Here is a 27477-nt window from a genome sequence, read left to right as displayed (position 1 = left end):
GGGGAAGAGCTGCATTCCGCAGATGGAATGCCCCAACCGTACAAGTCGGCAAAGGCCTGGATGACATCGGCAGCCAGCGGGCGGTCGAACAGAGGCGCATACTTGGAGAGAGTAGCTTCGTCCATCGGGGCATCGTCCTTGAGTAGGCCTAGGCGCCGGAGAAGCACGCGCTTGGCCTTCGTCTCGGAGTCCAGGCCCCGATCGGCCTTGGCGATTCGCCCGCTTCTCCTCGGAGTGAAGTTGGGTGGCACCTCATTGCGGCGTCAACGTGACGCAGGCGCGGGGAGGACGCGGTCGATCTGCGTTTGCATGGTGCAGACGAAGGTGCGGAGATCAGGCGGTGCGGAGCCTGCATGGTGCAGCTGCATGGGTGGAACGGCCTCGGCCAATAGGGAGGCGCCAGGCGTGGCGCATGGAGCGGGCGTGGGCCTCGGATCCGCCTCGGGATCACCGGTGGGGGTGGCGAATGAGGGTCAACCGTTGTGGCAGAGAGAGGGGGCCAAAGAGTGAGTGCAAATTAGGATTTTCAGAGCTTGAGAGTTTGAGTTCATCCAGATCTTAGATTATGCTTAATTAAGCATTTAAGCCATCGAACACAGAAAATGCGGCTGGAAGACAGACAATTCATGGCTGAATAGGCTTAGCTTTGCTAATTGTGCTTCGACTATATTAGCTTTGCAGTCAAAATACACTTTCAGAAATAGAAAAATTACCTTAGTCTCACTTTCATGAATCATGACACATATTACATCTTATATTCATAAGCTTAGACTTCAGCTTGTGAATCCCCCTTTTTCTTAAATGACAAATGCTTCCAGCAGAGAAATTTGTACTCCCTCGGTAAAGAAATAAGAGTGTTTAGGTCACTACTTTTGTGATCAAAACGCTCTTATATTTCTTTACAGAGGGAGTACTTGATAAGTTTCCGTAAGTTAATGGCCGCAGGCAATCATGCACATAGAGAAATTCACACTTCAACCAAGGCAACAGTATGTCTTTATCATGAAGAAATATGCATGCCATAACATTGCTTTACAAACCGATTCGTGGCTACATGCTATTGCTGCAATCAACTTATTTCGGAACAAACACTAATCGAGTCGAGAAAAATTACATTCATGATCCCGACTCTGTTGGAGTTTTCGCAACAATGGAGATAGCATGAAGACCCGAGTTCAACTCATCGGTCAAGAGATCATACACCATCCTATGACGCTTCACAAGGCTCTGCCCTTCAAACTTGGGTGAAATTACCTTGATGTTAAAATGCGTCTCATTTGCATTGTCCTTGACAGCCGCATGCCCAGCATGTTGGTAAGAAACATCTTCAATATCTAGTGCACTGGCCTCCAAAGCAGACTGCAGCTTTTGCCTCATCCGAGCAGCTCTTGAGAGCACAACACTGGTACCTCGCGAACCCATCATTTTTCAGCCTGATTCAAGAGCAACTGCCTAAAAGAAGAATATATTGGTTATGCAAGTAATCACCATTGCAAGTGTAATAGCAATAGCATGTTACATGATTCTTATACATAAGCAATGGATTGACATTGAACCAGCAGCCCCCACTCCAAGGCCAGAGTTGTATAACACAAACAAGAAAAATCCCTTGGCCTAAACTAATCTCAAATGTTCATTCCCCAAAGTCATAAAAAAATACTATCATGTACTCCCTCAGTCCCAAAATAAGTGTCTTGAGCTTAGTACAAATTTGTCGTAGAGCTAGTACAAAGTTGACACTTATTTTAGGACGGAGGGAGTAGCATAAATCTGTTCTTGTAACACCGGCTGGTCCCAGTGTCCATTTGTAGATTCTAATTTCTTAAACAACTAATATGAATTCAAGAGACAGAAAATAGTTTATCTTCCCTTGATTGACAAAATTACCATCCAACTGGAACGGATCAAAAACAGCATAACAACACTGATGCTAACTTTTAGAATTTCAAACCGTGTTTCCTTCCATGTCGTGACTCGTAAGCCCCAGATACATAATCAAAACCTAGATGATGCAATCGGACACAAAATCAAAACCTAGATTCATTTTTTTTGAGAATTAAAATCAAAACCTAGATGGTGAAATTGGACCGTCCTTACATGGATGGATCAGAGGCGCAAACTGAGGCGGAAAAAGACTACTACGAAGTCAAATATCTCACTCCTATTAGTGAAATTAGTAGGCATCTGGAGTATTTATGAAGCGGATCTGACGAGAAGCTTGCAGAGAAAACGAAAAGGTTCTAGGGTTCTAGGGTAATGGAGATAAGATCAGCTGGCGGTACAAAATTTTCGTGGGAGGGGAGCGCGCTGGAGCAATACGCAGTAATAAACAAAGAAAAGAAAAGGTAGAACTTACGTCGTTGCTGGAAGTTGTGGCGTCGTGTGTTGCGGTCGGAAGTCGAGGAGGAAGACGGCGGCTTAAGGGTGGAGAAGGGGAAAGCAGCGGAACAATAAAAAGCCCGAGTATATAGCTAGAATTTTCGTATAGGAGAAAAAAAAAGATGTATGCGGTGAGCGTGGATCGAACACGCGACCTTCAGATCTTCAGTCTGACGCTCTCCCAACTGAGCTATCCCCGCTTTGTGATTTCAGACAAACTTAGCACTACATGTCCTGACTTACCTTTTATTTAGTTCCAGCTTCGAACCCTATCACTGTAAGAATCTGCATCATGTTTCACTATGCCGCAAATGCTCTTCCTTCATGTCAGTTATACTAGACAGATAAAACGTTGCAATGCGAGCAAATCCAACATACATCCTTCTACTGGGCCTCATAAATTTGACTCAGAGGGGCAATTCACACCGCACGAAAACAGTCAACGATATTTGGACACGGCTTTTCAGGGGAGAAGAAAAGAGCCTACTCCCGTGTGGCGCACGGCAGGGCAAGGCTGGTCGACCGTGACGGAGCTGATGGCTTTATCTCCCCAGCCAGCCAGCCAGCCAGTCAGCTTATCCACTGGAGCAGGCGCAGGCGACGCGCAGCACGGCACACCAAAAGGTACGGGCCGAGCGAGACCGCCAGCGACGAGGCTCCCCGGCGACCCGCGCGCTACATACAGCCGTGCACCACCGACGGAAGCATACTACGATTCACCGGAGAACTGGCCATGTTTTGACCACACGGCGGGCGGGCGAGCGGCGAACCATGCACTGACGCGCATAGACGACAGTGCGCGCAGGTCGGCACATGCGCGTGGTAGTAGTAGTACCGTCTCCAATGGCAAAGGAGGAATATGCAGAGAGGGCGGGGGCAGCTGGTGGCCACCAACCAGCTCCTGTGACACGGCAAGAGGACGGACGGGCATGCATTGCACGCCAGTCTGCGGCATCCGATCTGATCAGCGAGCGCTCGCGTTCGCGTGTGCTCTGAGATGTGTGCCAACAGCGGTTTGCCTGGCGCTCTGACGGGTCTCGGTCACCCCGGTCTGTCTGCGCCTATGTCGCTTTTACTGTAGCTTGCAGGAGGCTTTGCTTGCATGCAGATGCATATTTCTGCGTCGCCCAGCGGAGGACCTGACGTGTCACAGGCCTGTCTTCGCGTACGTACTGCACTGGCTTGCACTTGCAGGTTTCACGCAAGATTAAGTCGGGCAGCCACGACCATTGTTCGGTGTACATGCATCACCACTTGTTACTGAAGTAAAACATCCAAAGTTGTCCAGAATTTTATAGCTTGTGAAAAAACTAAACTGCGAGCTCAAGCTAGGCCGGGGATCATTATGCACGTGTGGTATGACCACATGGCAGCTCCAAGCATGACAACTTTTCCAATGGCAAGTTTCAGTTTTTCGGGGTTTCCTTTTTCTTTTCAGATGACAATTTTAATTGTAAAAAGTGAGTGTTGTAATGCTTTGTGTCACACCTGTGACACTTATCAGTTGATGTTTTTTATGGGTGTATCTTGATCTTAGTCAACTGAGGTTTAACCAAATCTCAGTCAAGTGAAATAACATGTAAAAAGATCTGAAGAAAAAAATTACACTGATCTCAATATAAGATTCCATGGATATAGCATCGACTGAGACTTAACTAAGTCTCCTGATAAAAAAAATCTGAAGAAAGAATCTCAATAGCTCACTATAAAATTTCATGGATATAGTATTGACTGAGACTTAACTAAGTCTCAGTAGGCTGATATGTAACAAGATTATTTTTCTTTCACTGAATGACCCTTTTCAAACTTCTTTTCTCCAGCGCGCACAAATTGATGTCCTATCTTTAGAGTAGGCATAGTGAACTATACAAGACAAGCTTTCATCATAACCCGATGAGAAGTAAATACCACTTCAATTGGAACGAACACAATAAAAAAACTTGTTCTAAATTGAGCTATGCTTGCCGACGCACCAAACCCCTCGAGAACTCCTTTGCTTTGTAGGAATCCCATAGGATAGAATTTGTATAGAAAATTTTTCTTTAGAGCCCTTTGGTTTGTAGGAATAGAATCATATTCCTATGAAGAAATTTTTTCCTATTTCATAGGAAAATAAACATTAGGCTGGACTCAATGAAAAAAACCCTACCATGCGAACCAAATGGCATCTTATTTTTTATTCCTTTTCATAGGATTTCAGATACATGTCATCTCTGAGTGTCTAAAATAGTTGCCAGGTGAATGACGGGACTCCGATAGCCCCAAGAAGGCCATCGTCTTGGTCTCACCTAAGACGGTGTGTATAACGCCCCTGAAGAACAATCTGGAACAACGGCGAGCAATAGAGAACCTCCAAGCAATGCCTCAAAAAACAATGCTCCCAACAAAGAAATGATGATGAGGATGCCGCCATCGCCGGTTCGGATCCAAATCTAGACTTTTTCCTGGAGACAACAAACCAAAGAAGAGGGAGTGAGGTGTCGACACACTATAACAACTCCTCCTAGGAAGGGAACAAAACCACGAGTGTCACCACCGATGGCACCGACCATAGCTCAACAAGATTTTCATCTATATCACCGGCAGCCACATCCGAATGTTGGGGAACGTTGCAGAAAATTAAAATTTTTCCTACGGTTTCACCAAGATCCATCTATGAGTTCATCTAAGCAACGAGTCTAGGGAGAGAGTTTGCATCTACATACCACTTGTAGATCGCGTGCGGAAGCTTGCAAGGTGATGATGTAGTCGTACTCGACGTGATCCAAATCACCGATGACCTGCGCCGAACGGACGGCACCTCCGCGTTCAACACACGTACGGAACAGCCACGTCTCCTCTTCTTGATCCAGCAAGGGAGGGAGGAGAGGTTGAGGGAGATGGCACCAGCAGCAGCACGACGGCGTGGTGTTGATGGAGCTGCAGTACTCCGGCAGAGCTTCGCTAAGCACTATGGAGGTGGATGAGGTGTTGGGGAGGGAGAAGGAGGCAACCAAAGGCCGAGACGTTCAGGTATGAAGTCCCTCCTCTCCCCCACTATATATAGGGGTGCCAAGGGGGGGTGGCCGGCCCTAGGAGATCCAATCTCCTAGGGGGTGCGGCGGCCAAGGGGGTTTTCCCTCCCCCCAAGGCACCTAGGAGGTGCCTTACCCTCCTAGGACTCTTGCCCCCCTTGAACCCTAGGCGCATGGGCCTATGTGGGGCTGGTGCCCTTGGCCCATTAGGCCAAGGCGCACCCCCACACAGCCCATGTGGCCCCCCGGGACAGGTGGACCCACCCGGTGGACCCCCGGGACCCTTCCGGTGGTCCCGGTACAATACCGATAACCCCGAAACTTGTCCCGATGCCCGAAACAGGACTTCCCATATATAAATCTTTACCTCCGGACCATTCCGGAACTCCTCGTGACGTCCGGGATCTCATCCGCGACTCCGAACAACATTCGGGTTACTGCATATACATATCCCTATAACCCTAGCGTAACTGAACCTTAAGTGTGTAGACCCTACGGGTTCGGGAGACATGCAGACATGACCGAGACTCTCTCAGTCAATAACCATCAGCGGGATCTGGATACCCATGATGGCTCCCACATGCTCCTCGATGTTGTCATCGGATGAACCACTATGTCGAGGATTCGATCAAACCCTGTATGCAATTCCCTTTGTCAATCGGTACGTTACTTGCCCGAGACTCGATCGTCGGTATCCCAATACCTTGTTCAGTCTCGTTACCGGCAAGTCACTTTACTCGTACCGTAATGCATGATCCCGTGTCCAACACCTTGGTCACATTGAGCTCATTATGATGATGCATTACCGAGTGGGCCCAGAGATACCTCTCCGTCATACGGAGTGACAAATCCCAGTCTCGATCTGTGTCAACCCAACAGCTACTTTCGGAGATACCTGTAATGCACCTTTATAGTCACCCAGTTACGTTGTGACGTTTGGTATACCCAAGGCACTCTTACGGTATCCGGGAGTTACACGATCTCATGGTCGAAGGAAGAGATACTTGCAAAGCTCTAGCAAAACAAACTACACGATCTTTTATGCTATGCTTATGATTGGGTCTAGTCCATCACATCATTCTCCTAATGATGTGATCCCGTTATCAATGACATCCAATGTCCATAGTCAGGAAACCATGACTATCTGTTGATCACAACGAGCTGGTCAACTAGAGGCTTACCAGGGACATTGTGTGGTCTAAGTATTCACACGTGTATTACGATTTCCGGATAATACAGTTATAGCATGAATACAAGACAATTATCATGAATAATGAAATATAATAATACTTTTATTATTGCCTCTAGGGAATATTTCCAACAGTCTCCCACTTGCACTAGAGTCACTAATCTAGTTACATTGTGATGAATCGAACACCCATAGAGTTCTGGTGTTGATCATGTTTTGCACGCGAGAGAGGTTTAGTCAGCGGATCTGCGACATTCAGATCCGTGTGCACTTTGCAAATCTCTATGTCTCCATCTTGAACATTTTCACGGATGGAGTTGAAACGACGCTTGATGTGCCTGGTCTTCTTGTGAAACCTGGGCTCCTTTGCGAGGGCAATAGCTCCAGTGTTGTCACAGAAGAGTTTGATCGGCCCCGACGCATTGGGTATGACTCCTAGGTCGGTGATGAACTCCTTCACCCAAATCGCTTCATGTGCTGCCTCCGAGGCTGCCATGTACTCCGCTTCACACGTAGATCTCGCCACGACGCTCTGCTTGCAGCTGCACCAGCTTACTGCTCCACCATTCAACATATACACGTATCCGGTTTGTGACTTAGAGTCATCCAGATCTGAGTCGAAGCTAGCGTCGACGTAACCCTTTACGACGAGCTCTTCGTCTCCTCCATAAACGAGAAACATGTCCTTTGTCCTTTTCAGGTACTTCAGGATATTCTTGACCGCTGTCCAGTGTTCCTTGCCGGGATTACTTTGGTATCTTGCTACCAAACTTACGGCAAGGTTTACATCGGGTCTGGTACACAGCATGGCATACATAATAGATCCTATGGCTGAAGCATAGGGGATGACACTCATCTCTTCTTTATCTTTTGCCGTGGTCGGTGACTGAGCTGAGCTCAGTCTCATACCTTGTAACATAGGCAAGAACCCCTTCTTGGACTGATCCATTCTGAATCCCTTCAAAATCTTATCAAGGTATGTGCTTTGTGAAAGACCTATGAGGCGTCTCGATCTATCTCTATAGATCTTGATGCCTAATATATAAGCAGCTTCTCCAAGGTCCTTCATTGAAAAACACTTATTCAAGTAGGCCTTAATGCTGTCCAGAAATTCTATATTATTTCCCATCAGGAGTATGTCATCTACATATAATATGAGAAATGCTACAGAGCTCCCACTCACTTTCTTGTAAACGCAGGCTTCTCCATAAGTCTGCATAAACCCAAACGCTTTGATCATCTCATCAAAGCGAATGTTCCAACTCCGAGATGCTTGCACCAGTCCATAAATGGATCGCTGGAGCTTGCATACTTTGTTAGCGTTCTGAGGATCGACAAAACCTTCCAGCTGCATCATATACAGTTCTTCCTTAAGATGCCCGTTAAGGAATGCTGTTTTGACGTCCATCTGCCATATCTCATAATCATAGTATGCGGCAATTGCTAACATGATTCGGACGGACTTTAGCTTCGCTACGGGAGAGAATGTCTCGTCGTAGTCAATCCCTTGAACCTGTCGATAACCCTTAGCGACAAGTCGAGCTTTATAGATGGTAACATTACCATCCGCGTCCGTCTTCTTCTTAAAGATCCATTTGTTTTCTATCGCTCGCCGATCATCGGGCAAGTCTGTCAAAGTCCATACTTTGTTTTCATACATGGATTCTATCTCGGATTTCATGGCTTCAAGCCATTTGTTGGAATCCGGGCCCGTCATTGCTTCTTCATAGTTTGAAGGTTCATTGTTGTCTAACAACATGATTTCCAGGACAGGGTTGCCGTACCATTCTGGTGCGGAACGTGTCCTTGTGGACCTACGAAGTTCAGCAGTAACTTGATCCGAAGTACTTTGATCATTATCATGGTTTTCCTCTTCAGTTGGTGTGGGCATCACAGGAACGATTTCCTGTGCTGCGTCACTATCCCGCTCAAGAGGTAGTACTTCATCGAGTTCTACTTTCCTCCCACTTACTTCTTTCGAGAGAAACTCTTTTTCCAGAAAGCATCCGTTCTTGGCAACAAAGATCTTGCCTTCGGATCTTAAGTAGAAGGTATACCCTATAGTTTCCTTAGGGTATCCTATGAATACGCATTTTTCTGACTTGGGTTCGAGCTTTTCAGGTTGAAGTTTCTTGACATAAGCTTCGCATCCCCAAACTTTTAGAAACGACAGCTTAGGTTTCTTTCCAAACCATAATTCATACGGTGTCGTCTCAACGGATTTACACGGTGCCCTATTTAAAGTGAATGTAGCTGTCTCTAGAGCGTATCCCCAAAATGATAGCGGTAAATCGGTAAGAGACATCATGGACCGCACCATATCCAATAGAGTGCGATTACGACGTTCGGACACACCGTTTCGCTGAGGTGTTCCAGGCGGCGTGAGCTGTGAAACGATTCCACATTTCTTTAAGTGTGTACCAAATTCGTGACTTAAGTATTCTCCTCCACGATCTGATCGTAAGAATTTTATCTTTCGGTCACGTTGATTCTCCACCTCATTCTGAAATTCCTTGAACTTTTCAAAGGTCTCAGACTTGTGTTTCATTAAGTAGACATACCCATATCTACTCAAGTCATCTGTGAGGGTGAGAACATAACGATATCCTCCGCGAGCCTCAACGCTCATTGGACCGCACACATCGGTATGTATGATTTCCAACAAGTTGGTTGCTCGCTCCATTGTTCCGAAGAACGGAGTCTTGGTCATTTTGCCTAAGAGGCATGGTTTGCACGTGTCAAACGATTCATAATCAAGAGACTCTAAAAGTCCATCGGTATGGAGCTTCTTCATGCGCTTGACACCAATCTGACCAAGGCGGCAGTGCCACAAGTATGTGGGACTATCGTTATCAACTTTAAATCTTTTGGCATCTACACTATGAACATGTGTAATATTACGCTCGAGATTCATTAAGAATAAACCATTGACCATCGGAGCATGACCATAAAACATATCTCTCATATAAATCGAACAACCATTATTCTCAGACTTAAATGAGTAGCCATCTCGTATTAAACGAGATCCAGATACAATGTTCATGCTCAAACTTGGCACTAAATAACAATTATTAAGGTTCAAAACTAATCCCGTAGGTAAATGTAGAGGCAGCGTGCCGACGGCGATCACATCGACTCTGGAACCATTCCCGACGCGCATCGTCACCTCGTCCTTCGCCAGTCTCCGTTTATTCCGCAGCTCCTGCTGTGAGTTACAAATATGAGCAACGGCACCGGTATCAAATACCCAGGAGTTACTACGAGTACTGGTAAGGTACACATCAATCACATGTATATCGAATATACCTTTGGTGTTGCCGGCCTTCTTATCCGCTAAGTATTTGGGGCAGTTCCGCTTCCAGTGACCCTTCCCCTTGCAATAAAAGCACTCAGTCTCAGGCTTGGGTCCATTCTTTGACTTCTTCCCGGTAACTGGCTTACCAGGCGCGGCAACATCTTTGCCGTCCTTCTTGAAGTTCTTCTTACCCTTGCCCTTCTTGAACTTAGTGGTCTTATTGACCATCAACACTTGATGTTCTTTCTTGATTTCAGCCTCTGCTGACTTCAGCATCGAGAACACTTCAGGAATGGTCTTTTCCATCCCCTGCATATTGTAGTTCATCACAAAGCTCTTGTAGCTTGGTGGGAGCGACTGGAGGATTCTGTCAATGACCGCCTCATCTGGGAGGTTAATGTTCAGCTGGGTCATACGGTTGTGCAACCCAGACATCTTCAGGATGTGCTCACTGACAGAACTGTTTTCCTCCATCTTACAACTGTAGAACTTGTCGGAGACATCATATCTCTCGACCCGGGCATGAGCTTGAAAAACTAGTTTCAGCTCTTCGAACATCTCATATGCTCCGTGGTGCTCAAAACGCTTTTGGAGCCCCGGTTCTAAGCTGTAAAGCATGCCGCACTGAACGAGGGAGTAATCATCAGCACGAGACTGCCAAGCATTCATAATGTCTTGGTTCTCTGGGACGGGAGCGTCACCTAGCGGTCCTTCTAGGACATATTGTTTCCTGGCAGCTATGAGGATGATCCTCAGGTTCCGGACCCAATCCGTATAGTTGCTGCCATCATCTTTCAGCTTGGTTTTCTCTAGGAACGCGTTGAAGTTCATGTTGACATTAGCGTTGGCCATTGATCTACAAGACATATTTGCAAAGGTTTTAGACTAAGTTCATGATAATTAAGTTCTAATCAAATTATGAACTCCCACTCAGATTAGACATCCCTTTAGTCATCTAAGTGTTACACGATCCGAGTCGACTAGGCCGTGTCCGATCATCACGTGAGACGGACTAGTCATCGTCTGTGAACATTCTCATGTTGATCGTATCTTCCATACGACTCGTGTTCGACCTTTCGGTCTCCGTGTTCCGAGGCCATGTCTGCACATGCTAGGCTCGTCAAGTTAACCCTAAGTGTTTTCGCTGTGTAAAACTGTCTTACACCCGTTGTATGTGAACGTAAGAATCCATCACACCCGATCATCACGTGGTGCTTAGAAGCGACGAACTGTAGCAATGGTGCACAGTTAGGGGAGAACACTTCTTGAAATTTTTGTAAGGGATCATCTTATTTACTACCGTCGTCCTAAGTAAACAAGATGCATAAACATAATAAACATCACATGCAATTATATAGTTGTGACATGATATGGCCAATATCATACAGCTCCATTGATCTTCATCTTCGGGGCTCCATGATCATCTTGTCACCGGCTTGACACCATGATCTCCATCATCATGATCTCCATCATCGTGTCTTCATGAAGTTGTCACGCCAACGACTACTTCTACTTCTATGACTAATGTTTAGCAATAAAGTAAAGTAGTTTACATGGCGTTATTCAATGACACGCAGGTCATACAAAAAATAATGACAACTCCTATGGCTCCTGCCGGTTGTCATACTCATCGACATGCAAGTCGTGAATCCTATTACAAAGAACATGATCTCATACATCACAATTCATCATTCATCACAACTTCTGGCCATATCACATCACATGATCAATCGCTGCAAAAACAAGTTAGACGTCCTCTAATTGTTGTTGCATCTTTTACGTGGCTGCAATTGGGTTCTAGCAAGAACGTTTTCTTACCTACGAATCACCACAACGTGATTTTGTCAACTTCTATTTACCCTTCATAAGGGCCCTGTTCATCGATTCCGCTCCAACTAAGGTGGGAGAGACAGACACCCGCCAGCCACCTTATGCAACTTGTGCATGTCAGTCGGTGGAACCGGTCTCACGTAAGAGTACGTGTAAGGTTGGTCCGGGCCGCTTCATCCCACAATACTGTTGAGCAAGAAAAGACTAGTAGAGGCAAGTAAGATGACAAAATCCACGCCCACAACAAAGTTGTGTTCTACTCGTGCAAAGAGAACTACGCATAGACCTAGCTCATGATGCCACTGTTGGGGAACGTTGCAGAAAATTAAAATTTTTCCTACGGTTTCACCAAGATCCATCTATGAGTTCATCTAAGCAACGAGTCTAGGGAGAGAGTTTGCATCTACATACCACTTGTAGATCGCGTGCGGAAGCTTGCAAGGTGATGATGTAGTCGTACTCGACGTGATCCAAATCACCGATGACCAGCGCCAAACGGACGGCACCTCCGCGTTCAACACACGTACGGAACAGCCACGTCTCCTCCTTCTTGATCCAGCAAGGAAGGGAGGAGAGGTTGAGGGAGATGGCACCAGCAGCAGCACGACGGCGTGGTGTTGATGGAGCTGCAGTACTCCGGCAGAGCTTCGCTAAGCACTATGGAGGTGGAGGAGGTGTTGGGGAGGGAGAAGGAGGCAACCAAAGGCCAGGGCGTTCAGGTTTTCCCTCCCCCCAAGGCACCTAGGAGGTGCCTTACCCTCCTAGGACTCTTGCCCCCTTAAACCCTAGGCGCATGGGCCTATGTGGGGCTGGTGCCCTTGGCCCATTAGGCCAAGGCGCACCCCCCTACAGCCCATGTGGCCCCCCGGGACAGGTGGACCCACCCGGTGGACCCCCGGGACCCTTCCGGTGGTCCCGGTACAATACCGATAACCCCGAAACTTGTCCCGATGCCCGAAACAGGACTTCCCATATATAAATCTTTACCTCCGGACCATTCCGGAACTCCTCGTGACGTCCGGGATCTCATCCGGGACTCCGAACAACATTCGGGTTACTGCATATACATATCCCTATAACCCTAGCGTAACTGAACCTTAAGTGTGTAGACCCTACGGGTTCGGGAGACATGCAGACATGACCGAGACTCTCTCAGTCAATAACCATCAGCAGGATCTGGATACCCATGATGGCTCCCACATGCTCCTCGATGTTGTCATCGGATGAACCACTATGTCGAGGATTCGATCAAACCCTGTATGCAATTCCCTTTGTCAATCGGTACGTTACTTGCCCGAGACTCGATCGTCGGTATCCCAATACCTTGTTCAGTCTCGTTACCGGCAAGTCACTTTACTCGTACCGTAATGCATGATCCCGTGTCCAACACCTTGGTCACATTGAGCTCATTATGATGATGCATTACCGAGTGGGCCCAGAGATACCTCTCCGTCATACGGAGTGACAAATCCCAGTCTCGATCTGTGTCAACCCAACAGCTACTTTCGGAGATACCTGTAATGCACCTTTATAGTCACCCAGTTACGTTGTGACGTTTGGTATACCCAAGGCACTCTTACGGTATCCGGGAGTTACACGATCTCATGGTCGAAGGAAGAGATACTTGCAAAGCTCTAGCAAAACGAACTACACGATCTTTTATGCTATGCTTATGATTGGGTCTAGTCCATCACATCATTCTCCTAATGATGTGATCCCGTTATCAATGACATTCAATGTCCATAGTCAGGAAACCATGACTATCTGTTGATCACAACGAGCTGGTCAACTAGAGGCTTACCAGGGACATTGTGTGGTCTAAGTATTCACACGTGTATTACGATTTCCGGATAATACAGTTATAGCATGAATACAAGACAATTATCATGAATAATGAAATATAATAATACTTTTATTATTGCCTCTAGGGCATATTTCCAACACCGAAACCCATCGAAACAGGTGTAACATCGTCCCTATTAGTTTAGATTGCCGCTGCCGAAACACCTTGGCATAGAAGCCGCCTATGAACAGTAGCACCACTGCAAAAACGGTTGGCACTACCAAGCCGAGCACACACCTCGCCGTCGGTACCTCCATGGTGCCCAACAGCCTCCGGGACCCACCGACAACAGGACTACCCACAACCAACAAACTAGACCCCACAGGCCACCTAGATCCAGATCAGATGGATACATGGCCCTAGGACACCGTTGCCGAAACCTTGCCACGCCGCGAGGAGCACCACCGGACGAGGAGGACCGGCAATGGGGGAAAGCTAGGGTTACGCGCCCCTAAGAAAAAATGTGGGGGTGATACGTGGGGCCAGATTTGGAAATAAGTTCTCTCGGTCTGTGAACGGATTAGGCTCTCTTTGATTCATAGGATAGGATTATCACATGAAAAGGAAACTTGTAGGAAATGAGATGACATGTATCTCAAATCCTATTAGTATGATTAGAAAAAGAATGTCATTTGGTTCATATCATGAAATTTCTTTTCATTGAGTCTAAGCTCATGTTTATTTTCCTTTGAAATGTGGAGGATAGGAATCAATCCTATGTAGGAATAGGAATCCATTCCTATGAACCAAAGGGCTTTAAAGGAAAAATTCCTACAAAAATCTTATCCTCTATAATTCATGTGAAATTCCTTCAAACCAGATGAGGCCTAAGTTTGACGAAGGATTATATAGCACAAATAATACTCCCTCCATTTGTTTTGTTGTTATAAGACGTTTCAGACAACTAGCTTTGTATTGTTTTGAATAGTGTATGTATGTCTAAAACATCTTATAAAAATAAACAAAGGTAGTATATCATTAGAGTGAGGTTGAGAATAGTAGGGCGGGTACAAACCGTTGTACATGGTACTATAGCTAGCTAGCCTCTGACACACGATGTACGCTGCGAGTCGTGACCACCAACCGACATGTACGCGCGTTTCCCTTACCGGGACCTTCTGACATTTCACTCATTTTCCAGTCCTCCGCCACACGCATTTATGCTGAATATCACCATCATATCGTACTCTCAGTTTTGTAACGCGCAGTTAAAATTACCAATACTCCATGCATGCGTTAGTAAACAGTCAACAGTGGCCGTGATGCCCTGCCATGCACAAGAATAACCAAGTCAACCTTGCCTGCTGCAGGCCGCTGCAAGTCCGTAGGAGCACGTATGGTGGTACCAAAGGCAGGCAGGGCATCTTTCCAGCAGCTTTGACACGAATCCGGTCTACATGCACGACGGCGCCAGCCTTTCTCAGACAGAGCGCAACTGTGCAGCTGCAGCGCCGCAGCCTTTCCTCCCTCCCTTTGCCCCCCTCGCCCTCGTGGAGAGACACGGCAAGAGAAGGCAATTCCAGCGAGAATCCATGGGGGAAACGACGGAATCCAGGGCGGTTTCGCACTCCCAGCGTTATCATTTCTGCAATCCGCGGCCCTGTGTGCATGGATAACCGAGATTCTTCAGAGCCGACCGAGTGCTTCTTCCTCTTGCTCTTGCATGGATAATCGAAACATAGGATCATTGGACAACAGTTTCATGCTCCCGAATGGGAAATTGATGTATGATCGAGACAAGCGAAGATAATGACGGCACACCTGGTGAATGTTACATTGCGTTTTAGCTGTTGAATGGCTTGGCCTCATACTGACGAGCATACTAAGTGAAACAGGTTCCATGAGAAGTCGCATTACACGATCCACTTAAAGCCAACGACAGATACTAATAAGTTTCCAACACATGCAGCTGGGATGTAGTGGTACTCCTAAGTAAAGTGCTTAGTGCCACAGAAAATCTTAACTGATTAATAAACTGCAGAAAGAAAGAACACAGGACGATCGAGAATTCGAGCTCGACAGGTAGGGAAGTACATCCAGGATCCTAGACTCCCAAAACAGAAAAACAACCAAGAACATTCGTCAGCACCGTTGATTCACCGGCTCTCCTCCTCGGTGCGCCGAGCGGCGCCGGAGAGCGCGGCGACAAGATTGAGGTGGTGGTGGTGGACCTGCGCCATCGGCATGTACGCGGCCTGCGCATCGAGCGGCGACAACCCCCACGTGTCCTGCCGCGGCGGCGCCTGCAGTGCCGCCCAGAACGCCGACGTTGCAGCCCCCGCGCCGAAGGCGTCGTTCTCCTCCTCGCGCGGGCGCTTGCCGAGGAGCGTGTGCGGGTACGAGAAGGAGGAGGAGGGGGAGGTGGATGGGGCGGAGGAGGAGACGAAGGCGGCGGGGGTGGTGCCGGTCCCCGTGGCGGCGAGGATCGAGGGCTCCGCCTGCCGGAGCAGCCACTCGATGGTCTGGCCGTCGGACTTGAGCCCCAGCTCGCGCGTGAGCTGGAACACGCGCGCGGCGCACACGATCGGCATACGCACGCGCCGACCGCGCCCGTTCACCTTGCTGTGCCGGTCCTTCACGCTGCCACCAGCCTTCTTGCTCGTCGCCGGAGCCAAGCCGGCGTCGGCTGCGGCGGCGGCGGGCGCCATCGTGATCGGTAGTTGCTGCTGGTAGACGTGGAAAGGGCCGGAGGCAGCGGCGATGTCGTGGGAGGTCATGGCGTCTACTGAGTACTGACTGCTTCGCTCGCTGTACGTTGGAGAGGGAGGAGGTGGTGGGGGTGGTGATCCGGTGGGGTTTGTGAGGCTTTGAGGTGACGGGGTGGAGCGGGACACGGCGGATAGGTTATATAGCATCCGTTAATTTGGGGAACTTCCGGTTAAACCGCGCAAGATATTGATATAACCCTCTTATATTGTTTATTATGGAGGGAGTATGTTTTTAAAAATAAGTTTTCATATATGTTTGCTTATGTACAATTATAGTAAGGTGTGAGTAATCATGTACCTTCCCGTTTGCTGCAACTAAAATAAGACGGTTTGAGAGTCCGTTTTAGAGTAAAATGTTTGTAAAATGTTCAAGGGTCTGCTTTGTAATACTAAGCAATGTTTGTAAAATGCCTTTGCACACATTTAAGGGTCTGCTTTGTAATACTAAGCAATTTTATAGTAAAATGTTTGTAAAGGCATCTTTAAAGCGGATCTTCAAACCGTCCCCAGCCATTCGGATGCGGTTCGAATGTGTTTAGCCATCCAACGCGGGCCTGTATCGGCCCGCTAACCGGTCCGGACGCATTTTTTTTGCAAAGTCGAAACAAAATTGAGGAGGTTTTACGAGAGTCCGTGCAGCAGCTACGTAGGATTTCGACATTTACGGTACACCCAAAACGCCTTGTGAACCCCGTACGTCCATGCTCCCATCTTTCTCTGCATTCATTTTCTTTCTTGTATGCAAATCTAAATTATTGTTTATTATGGAGACATAATGAAATATAGTCAAATAGAAAAAAGACACTTATAACGGAGGTCCATCATTACATTACTCGCACGCAGTCGCCGAACATCGAATAAACTAAAAAAACAAATTTCACATGAAACCATTGATTGGCTTCGATTCTTGTCAAGCCAGAGAAAGACAAAGAATTAATTTACAAATGGGCATTCAAAAGGCTAGTAAAGTATTAAAAAAAAGCGGGTAAAGGGCGTTTTGGATCTCTCGGCCTTCATGGATGCGGATTTTCTCGAAAAAAAATCAAAAAATTTGGTTTCAGAAAAATCTGAAATGTTTTGTATAAGAAACAAGGATGTAGGTGTGTGTGTGTGAAATTTCAGGATGAAATACATTGAAACACGACATTTACAAAAAAGACAAATTCATGATCAGGAGTGAATAGTATCGTCATGTGTAAATAGCCCCAGAATTATTATTTTTTGCACAACTCTCATTTCAATGTATTTTGTTTTGAAAATTTACATACTTGTGCATTATGCCTTCATGTATATCTATATACTTTTCAGAAGTTTTTGAAAAGTAAAAATATGAATTTTCATGAATCTTGAATTTTGCATTTGAAGGCCTCCATGGAGCTCAGCCTCCAAAAGCAATTTATGTAGAGTATAAACCTTGTGAGGTTCATTGTTCATCTTGTATTCTCTTACATTTATCTTTTTCTAGTTGTTCTTGTATCATTCTAATAACATGTGTGCTTCTTGGTTAAAAAAACATCAAAATATTTACGCAAAAAAAATAATCAACATGTGGGCTTAAATTCAAGGCTCACAAATTCGACAACCCCCTAGAGGAAATAGACAATTGTAGAGTAGGTGTACCCATTGCCTACTATGCACTCTAGAATATAGATATTGTTGGCATTTTTTCCTTTTTAGGCAACTCACACCTCATTTTTGTGTGTAAACAATAGAAGATCATTTGAAAGATTTAGAAAAGTAAAAAAGATCGGACAAATGATATAAATACATAGTGAATTTGTGGAAGATCTTAATAATTTTTTTATAAGTGATATATACAACAAACGAAAAATATGGGGTGAAATAACAATTACCTATGCAGAATACAATGTACAACATCTTATACAATTCTTACAGGATTGGCTGAGGATGTGAGCAAAATATATAAAGTAGAAAAATGAGAGGCTCCTTAGATAGTAGAATGCGCTGATAAAGGGGAGGTCGAAGCGGGCTTGGCTGGACTTTTGAGAGAGGAAGGGATCAAATGGGCCCAACATGCTAAAGTGAAATATGTTTGAGTGGGTGATAATAATACAAAATTTTCCACTTGGCCGCCAACGAAAAAACCAAAATAATAATAATCAGCTTGAGTAGGATGAGAGAGCCAATGTTGGTCAGGGAAACCTTAAGTCGTGTATCTCTATTTTGTCAAAGAAGTTGTTTGGCTCTCCGGTGTGTAACTTTGTGTCGACGAAGGAAGACACCTCAAAGGATATACCACAACTATATTCGAAAGAAAATATTGTATTGACGACACCTTTCATGGAGGAGGTATATGGTGCCATCTTATAGATAAAAACAAATAATACACATGGTCCTATATAGGTACTCGGCGGAGTTTTAACCTTTCATGGAGAAGGCGGTATATGGTGATATCTTATAAATAAAAACAAATAATACACTATTGGAAATATGCCCTAGAGACAATAATAAAAGTGTTGTTATTATATTTCTTTGTTCATGATAATAGTCTTTTATTCATGCTATAACTGTATTATCCGGAAATCGTAATACATGTGTGAATACATAGACCACAATATGTCCCTAGTGAGCCTCTAGTTGACTAGCTCGTTGTGATCAACAGATAGTCATGGTTTCCTGGCTATGGACATTGGATGTCGTTGATAACGGGATCACATCATTAGGAGAATGATGTGATGGACAAGACCCAATCCTAAGCATAGCATAAAGATCGTGTAGTTCGTTTGCTAGAGCTTTGCCAATGTCAAGTATCTCTTCCTTTGACCATGAGAGCGTGTAACTCCTGGATACCGTAGGAGTGCTTTGGGTGTATCAAACGTCACAACGTAACTGGGTGACTATAAAGGTGCACTACAGGTATCTCCGAAAGTATCTATTATTTTATGCGGATCGAGACTGGGATTTGTCACTCCGTATGACGGAGAGGTATCTCTGGGCCCACTCGGTAATGCATCATCATAATGAGCTCAAGGTGACCAAGGTGTTGGCCACGGGATCATGCATTACGGTACGAGTAAAGTGACTTGCCGGTAACGAGACTGAACAAGGTATTGGGATACCGACGATCGAGTCTCGGGCAAGTAACGTACCGATTGACAAAGGGAATTGTATACAGGGTTTGATCGAATCCTCGACATCGTGGTTCAACCGATGAAATCATTGAGGAGCATGTGGGAGCCAACATGGGTATCCAGACCCCGCTGTTAGTTATTGCCCGAGAGTGGTCTCGGTCATGTCTGCATGTCTCCCGAGCCCGTAGGGTCTACACACTTAAGGTTCGGTGACGCTAGGGTTGTTAGGAAGACTAGTATGTGACTACCAAATGTTGTTCGGAGTCCCGGATGAGATCCGGGACGTCACGAGGAGTTCCGGAATGGTCCGGAGGTAAAGTTTTATATATGGGAAGTTGTTAAACGGGCACCGAAAAGTTTCGGGGTCATACCGGTATTGTACCGGGACCACCGGAAGGGTTCCGGGGGTCCACCGGGAGGGGCCACCCCTCCCGGGGGGGCACTTGGGCTGCATGGGGATAGCAGCCAGCCCCTAGAAGGCTTGGCGGGCCCCCCCTTTGGGCCCATGCGCCTAGGGTTGGGGGGGAAACCCTAAAGGGGGCGCAACCCCCTTGCTTGGGGGGCAAGCCCCCCACCCCTTGGCCGCCGCCCCCCCTAGGGTTTTCCCTAGAGGGCCGGCCCCCCCTTTCCCTTTCCCCTATATATAGAGGGGTGAGGGGAGGGCTGCAATACACCACAAGCCAAGGCGCAGCCCCTCCCCTCCCCAACACCTCTCCTCCTCCGTACGTGCTTGGCGAAGCCCTGTCGGAATACTACCGCATCAACTGCACCACGCCGTCGTGCTGCCGTTGGAGCTGCCTTCCTCAACCTCTCCTTCCTCCTTGCTGGATCAAGACGGAGGAGACGTCTCACGTCCCGTACGTGTGTTGAACGCGGAGGTGCTGTCCGTTCAGCACTAGGACATCGGTGATCCGAATCACGTTCGAGTACGACTCCATCATCACCATCCCCTTGGCAAGCTTCCGCTCGTGATCTACAAGTGGTATGTAGATGCAAACTCTCTCCCTTGACTCGTTGCTTAGATGAACTCATAGATGGATCTTGGTGAAACCGTAGGAAAAATTTTAATTTTCTGCAACGTTCCCTAACAGTGGCATCATGAGCTAGGTCTATGCGTAGTTTTCTTTGCACGAGTAGAACACAATTTTGTTGTGGGTGTGGATCTTGTCAACTTGCTTGCCCCTACTAGTCTTTTTCTTGCTTCGGCAGTATTGTGGGATGAAGCGGCCCGGACCAACCTTACACGTACGCTTACGTGAGACCGGTTCCACCGATTAACATGCACTAGTTGCATAAGGTGGCTGTCGGGTGTCTGTCTCTCCCACTTTAGTTGGAGCGGATTCGATGAAAAGGGCCCTTATGAAGGGTAATAGAAGTGGACAAAATCACGTTGTGGTTATTCGTAGGTAAGAAAACGTTCTTGCTAGAACCCAATTGCAGCCACGTAAAAGATGCAACAATAATTAGAGGACGTCTAACTTGTTTTTGCAGCGATTGATCATGTGATGTGATATGGCCAGAAGTTGTGATGAATGATGAATTGTGATGTATGAGATCATGTTCTTGTAATAGGATTCACGACTTGCATGTCGATGAGTATGACAACCGGCAGGAGCCATAGGAGTTGTCTTTATTTTTGTATGACCTGCGTGTCATTGAAGAACGCCATGTAACTCACTTTACTTTATTGCTAAACGCGTTAGTCATAGAAGTAGAAGTAGTCGTTGGCGTGACAACTTCATGAAGACACGATGATGGAGATCATGATGATGGAGATCATGGTGTCATGCCGGTGACAAGATGATCATGGAGCCCCGAAGATGGAGATCAAAGGAGCTATATGATATTGGCCATATCATGTCACTACTTTATATAATTGCATGTGATGTTTATTATGTTTTATGCATCTTGTTTACTTAGGACGACGGTAGTAAATAAGATGACCCCTTACAAAATTTCAAGAAGTGTTCTCCCCTAACTGTGCACCGTTGCTACAGTTCGTCGCTTCTAAGCACCACGTGATGATCGGGTGTGATGGATTCTTACGTTCACATACAACGGGTGTAAGACAGTTTTACACAGCGAAAACACTTAGGGTTAATTTGACGAGCCTAGCATGTGCAGACATGGCCTCGGAACACGGAGACCGAAAGGTCGAACACGAGTCGTATGGAAGATACGATCAATATGAAGATGTTCACCGACGATGACTAGTCCGTCTCACGTGATGATCGGACACGGGCTAGTCGACTCGGATCGTGTAACACTTAGATGACTAGAGGGATGTCTAATCTAAGTGGGAGTTCATAATTTGATTAGAACTTAATTATCATGAACTTAGTCTAAAACCTTTGCAAATATGTCTTGTAGATCAAATGGCCAACGCTCGTGTCAACATGAACTTCAACGCGTTCCTAGAGAAAACCAAGCTGAAGGATGATGGCAGCAACTATACGGACTGGGTCCGGAACCTGAGGATCATCCTCATAGCTGCCAGGAAACAATATGTCCTAGAAGGACCGCTAGGTGACGCTCCCGTCCCAGAGAACCAAGACATTATGAATGCTTGGCAGTCTCGTGCTGATGATTACTCCCTCGTTCAGTGCGGCATGCTTTACAGCTTAGAACCGGGGCTCCAAAAGCGTTTTGAGCATCACGGAGCATATGAGATGTTCGAAGAGCTGAAACTAGTTTTTCAAGCTCACGCCCGGGTCGAGAGATATGACATCTCCGACAAGTTCTATAGTTGTAAGATGGAGGAAAATAGTTCTGTCAGTGAGCACATACTCAAGATGTCTGGGTTGCACAACCGTATGACCCAGCTGAACATTAACCTCTCAGATGAGGCGGTCATTGACAGAATCCTCCAGTCGCTCCCACCAAGCTACAAGAGCTTTGTGATGAACTACAACATGCAGGGGATGGAAAAGACCATTCCTGAAGTGTTCTCGATGCTGAAGTCAGCAGAGGCTGAAATCAAGAAAGAACATCAAGTGTTGATGGTCAATAAGACCACTAAGTTCAAGAAGGGCAAGGGTAAGAAGAACTTCAAGAAGGACGGCAAGGAGGTTGCCGCGCCCGGTAAGCCAGTTGCCGGGAAGAAGTCAAAGAATTGACCCAAGCCTGAGACTGAGTGCTTTTATTGCAAGGGGAAGGGTCACTGGAAGCGGAACTGCCCCAAATACTTAGCGGATAAGAAGGCCGGCAACACCAAAGGTATATTTGATATACATGTAATTGATGTGTACCTTACCAGTACTCGTAGTAACTCCTGGGTATTTGATACCGGTGCCGTTGCTCATATTTGTAACTCACAGCAGGAGCTGCAGAATAAACGGAGACTGGCGAAGGACGAGGTGACGATGCGCGTCGGGAATGGTTCCAGAGTCGATGTGATCGCCGTCGGCACGCTGCCTCTACATTTACCTACGAGATTAGTTTTGAACCTTAATAATTGTTATTTAGTGCCAAGTTTGAGCATGAACATTGTATCTGGATCTCGTTTAATATGAGATGGCTACTCATTTAAGTCTGAGAATAATGGTTGTTCGATTTATATGAGAGATATGTTTTATGGTCATGCTCCGATGGTCAATGGTTTATTCTTAATGAATCTCGAGCGTAATATTACACATGTTCATAGTGTAGATGCCAAAAGATGTAAAGTTGATAACGATAGTCCCACATACTTGTGGCACTGCCGCCTTGGTCACATTGGTGTGAAGCGCATGAAGAAGCTCCATGCTGATGGACTTTTGGAGTCTCTTGATTATGAATCGTTTGACACATGCAAACCATGCCTCATGGGAAAAATGACCAAGACTCCGTTCTCCGGAACAAAGGAGCAAGCAACCAACTTGTTGGAAATCATACATACCGATGTGTGCGGTCCAATGAGCATTGAGGCTCGCGGAGGATATCGTTATGTTCTCACTCTCACTGATGACTTAAGTAGATATGGGTATGTCTACTTAATGAAACACAAGTCTGAGACCTTTGAAAAGTTCAAGGAATTTCAGAATGAGGTGGAGAATCAACGTGACCGAAAGATAAAGTTCCTACGATCAGATCATGGAGGAGAATATTGAAGTCATGAATTTGGCACACACTTAAGGAAATGTGGAATCGTTTCACAACTCACGCCGCCTGGAACACCTCAGCGAAACGGTGTGTCCGAACGTCGTAATCGCACTCTATTGGATATGGTGCGGTCTATGATGTCTCTTACCGATTTACCGCTATCATTTTGGGGATACGCTCTAGAGACAGCTACATTCACTTTAAATAGGGCACCGTCTAAATCTGTTGAGACAACACCGTATGAATTATGGTTTGGGAAGAAACCTAAGATGTCGTTTCTAAAAGTTTGGGGATGCGATGCTTATGTCAAGAAACTTCAACCTGAAAAGCTCGAACCCAAGTCGGAAAAATGCGTCTTCATAGGATACCCTAAGGAAACTGTAGGGTATACCTTCTACTTAAGATCCGAGGGCAAGATCTTTGTTGCCAAGAACGGATGCTTTCTGGAAAAAGAGTTTCTCTCGAAAGAAGTAAGTGGGAGGAAAGTAGAACTCGATGAAGTACTACCTCTCGAACGGGAAAGTGGTGCAGCTCAGGAAAATGTTCCTGTGATGCCCACACCAACCGAAGAGGAAAACAATGATGATGATCAAGGTACTTCGGATCAAGTTGCTGCTAAACTTCGTAGGTCCACAAGGACACGTTCCGCACCAGAGTGGTACGGCAACCCTGTCCTAGAAATCATGTTGTTAGACAACGGTGAACCTTCGAACTATGAAGAAGCGATGGCGGGCCCAGATTCCAACAAATGGCTTGAAGCCATGAAATCCGAGATAGAATCCATGTATGAAAACAAAGTTTGGACTTTGACTGACTTGCCCGATGATCGGTGAGCGATAGAAAACAAATGGATCTTTAAGAAGAAGACGGACGCGGATGGTAATGTCACCATCTATAAAGCTCGACTTGTAGCTAAGGGTTATCGACAAGTTCAAGGGATTGACTACGACGAGACATTCTCTCCCGTAGCGAAGCTTAAGTCCGTCCGAATCATGTTAGCAATTGTCGCATACTATGATTATGAGATATGGCACATCGACGTCAGTACGGCATTCCTTAACGGGCATCTTAAGGAAGAGCTGTATATGATGCAGCCGGAAGGTTTTGTCGATCCTAAGAACGCTAACAAAGTATGCAAGCTCCAGCGATCCATTTATGGGCTGGTGCAAGCATCTCGGAGTTGGAATATTCGCTTTGATGAGATGATCAAAGCGTTTGGGTTTATGCAGACTTATGGAGAAGCCTGCATTTACAAGAAAGTGAGTGGGAGCTCTGTAGCATTTCTCATATTATATGTGGATGACATACTCTTGATGGGAAATAATATAGAATTTCTAGACAGCATTAGGGCCTACTTGAACAAATGTTTTTCAATGAAGGACCTTGGAGAAGCTGCTTATATATTAGGCATCAAGATCTATAGAGATAGATCGAGATGCCTCATAGGTCTTTCACAAAGCACATACCTTGATAAGATTTTGAAAAAGTTCAAAATGGATGAGTCCAAGAAAGGGTTCTTGCCTATGTTACAAGGTGTGAGATTGAGCTCAGCTCAGTCACCGACCACAGCAAAAGATAAAGGAGAGATGAGAGTCATCCCCTATGCTTCAGCCATAGGATCTATTATGTATGCCATGCTGTGTACCAGACCTGATGTAAACCTTGCCGTAAGTTTGGTAGCAAGATACCAGAGTAATCCCGGCAAGGAACACTAGACAGCGGTCAAGAATATCCTGAAGTACCTGAAAAGGACAAAGGACATGTTTCTCGTTTATGGAGGTGACGAAGAGCTCGTCGTAAAGGGTTACGTCGACGCTAGCTTCGACACAGATCTGGATGACTCTAAGTCACAAACCGGATACGTGTATATGTTAAATGGTGGAGCAGTAAGCTGGTGCAGCTGCAAGCAGAGCGTCGTGGCGGGATCTACATGTGAAGCGGAGTACATGGCAGCCTCGGAGGCAGCGCATGAAGCTATTTGGGTGAAGGAGTTCATCACCGACCTAGGAGTCATACCCAATGCGTCGGGGCCAATCAAACTCTTCTGTGACAACACTGGAGCTATTGCCCTTGCTAAGGAGCCCAGGTTTCACAAGAAGACCAGGCACATCAAGCGTCGTTTCAACTCCATCCGTGAAAATGTTCAAGATGGAGACATAGAAATTTGCAAAGTACATATGGATCTGAATGTCGCAGATCCGTTGACTAAACCTCTCTCGCGAGCAAAACATGATCAACACCAGAACTCTATGGGTGTTCGATTCATCACAATGTAACTAGATTAGTGACTCTAGTGCAAGTGGGAGACTGTTAGAAATATGCCCTAGAGGCAATAATAAAAGTGTTATTATTATATTTCTTTGTTCATGATAATAGTCTTTTATTCATGCTATAACTGTATTATCCGGAAATCGTAATACACGTGTGAATACATAGACCACAATATGTCCCTAGTGAGCCTCTAGTTGACTAGCTTGTTGTGATCAACAGATAGTCATGGTTTCCTGGCTATGGACATTGGATGTCGTTGATAACGAGATCACATCATTAGGAGAATGATGTGATGGACAAGACCCAATCCTAAGCATAGCACAAAGATCGTGTAGTTCGTTTGCTAGAGCTTTGCCAATGTCAAGTATCTCTTCCTTTGACCATGAGAGCGTGTAACTCCTGGATACCGTAGGAGTGCTTTGGGTGTATCAAACGTCACAACGTAACTGGGTGACTATAAAGGTGCACTACAGCTATCTCCGAAAGTATCTATTGTTTTATGCGGATCGAGACTGGGATTTGTCACTCCGTATGACGGAGAGGTATCTCTGGGCCCACTCGGTAATGCATCATCATAATGAGCTCAAGGTGACCAAGGTGTTGGCCACGGGATCATGCATTACGGTACGAGTAAAGTGACTTGCCGGTAACGAGACTGAACAAGGTATTGGGATACCGACGATCGAGTCTCGGGCAAGTAACGTACCGATTGACAAAGGGAATTGTATACAGGGTTTGATCGAATCCTCGACATCGTGGTTCAACCGATGAAATCATTGAGGAGCATGTGGGAGCCAACATGGGTATCCAGACCCCGCTGTTAGTTATTGCCCGAGAGTGGTCTCGGTCATGTCTGCATGTCTCCCGAGCCCGTAGGGTCTACACACTTAAGGTTCGGTGACGCTAGGGTTGTTAGGAAGACTAGTATGTGACTACCGAATGTTGTTCGGAGTCCCGGATGAGATCCCGGACGTCACGAGGAGTTCCGGAATGGTCCGGAGGTAAAGTTTTATATATGGGAAGTTGTTAAACGGGCACCGGAAAGTTTCGGGGTCATACCGGTATTGTACCGGGACCACCGGAACGGTTCCGGGGGTCCACCGGGAGGGGCCACCCATCCCGGGGGGCCACTTGGGCTGCGTGGGGATAGCAGCCAGCCCCTAGAAGGCTTGGCGGCCCCCCCCTTTGGGCCCATGCGCCTAGGGTTGGGGGGGAAACCCTAAAGGGGGCGCAACCCCCTTGCTTGGGGGGCAAGCCCCCCACCCCTTGGCCGCCGCCCCCCCTAGGGTTTTCCCTAGAGGGCCGGCCCCCCTTTCCCTTTCCCCTATATATAGAGGGGTGAGGGGAGGGCTGCAATACACCACAAGCCAAGGCGCAGCCCCTCCCCTCCCCAACACCTCTCCTCCTCCGTACGTGCTTGGCGAAGCCCTGTCGGAATACTACCGCATCAACTGCACCACGCCGTCGTGCTGCCATTGGAGCTGCCTTCCTCAACCTCTCCTTCCTCCTTGCTGGATCAAGACGGAGGAGACGTCTCCCGTCCCGTACGTGTGTTGAACGTAGAGGTGCTGTCCGTTCAGCACTAGGACATCGGTGATCCGAATCACGTTCGAGTACGACTCCATCATCACCATCCCCTTGGCAAGCTTCCGCTCGTGATCTACAAGTGGTATGTAGATGCAAACTCTCTCCCTTGACTCGTTGCTTAGATGAACTCATAGATGGATCTTGGTGAAACCGTAGGAAAAATTTTAATTTTTTGCAACGTTCCCCAAC

General features: G+C 46.5%; 2 protein-coding genes and 1 non-coding gene across 4 annotated transcripts; all 3 read right to left on the bottom strand.

Annotated features, from left to right (window-relative positions):
• Positions 1-952: 952 nt before the first annotated feature.
• Positions 953-2587, bottom strand: LOC119324865 (protein BOLA1, chloroplastic-like). 2 transcript variants are annotated; one of them, XM_037598635.1, is made up of 2 exons: positions 2357-2587; positions 953-1452 (listed from the first exon to the last, which is right to left on the bottom strand). In XM_037598635.1, the coding sequence occupies exon 2, from the start codon at positions 1423-1425 to the stop codon at positions 1117-1119; it is 309 nt and encodes a 102-aa protein (XP_037454532.1). In that variant the 5' UTR covers positions 1426-1452; positions 2357-2587; the 3' UTR covers positions 953-1116. The 2 variants fall into 2 exon arrangements, with proteins under 2 accessions (XP_037454532.1, XP_037454533.1); XM_037598636.1 differs by having other exon boundaries at positions 953-1448; positions 2357-2578.
• TRNAF-GAA lies at positions 2507-2579 on the bottom strand. Its single transcript has one exon. It is a non-coding gene; the product is annotated as a tRNA-Phe (tRNA).
• Positions 2588-15416: 12829 nt separating the features above from the next.
• LOC119325319 (transcription factor TCP7-like) lies at positions 15417-16352 on the bottom strand. The gene has a single exon (XM_037599064.1). The coding sequence runs from the start codon at positions 16265-16267 to the stop codon at positions 15647-15649; it is 621 nt and encodes a 206-aa protein (XP_037454961.1). The 5' UTR covers positions 16268-16352; the 3' UTR covers positions 15417-15646.
• Between the last annotated feature and the right edge of the window lie 11125 nt (positions 16353-27477).

The sequence above is a fragment of the Triticum dicoccoides genome, chromosome 6B (assembly GCF_002162155.2).
Source record: "Triticum dicoccoides isolate Atlit2015 ecotype Zavitan chromosome 6B, WEW_v2.0, whole genome shotgun sequence".
Lineage (NCBI taxonomy): Eukaryota > Viridiplantae > Streptophyta > Magnoliopsida > Poales > Poaceae > Triticum > Triticum dicoccoides.
Note: the sequence above shows the minus strand (reverse complement) of the source record. Positions and strands in the feature narration are given on the sequence as shown.

Excerpts from the sequence above, each read along its gene's own strand:
- LOC119324865 (XM_037598635.1), bottom strand. The coding sequence starts at position 1,425 with ATGATGGGTTCGCGAGGTACCAGTGTTGTGCTCTCAAGAGCTGCTCGG.
- LOC119325319 (XM_037599064.1), bottom strand. The coding sequence starts at position 16,267 with ATGACCTCCCACGACATCGCCGCTGCCTCCGGCCCTTTCCACGTCTAC.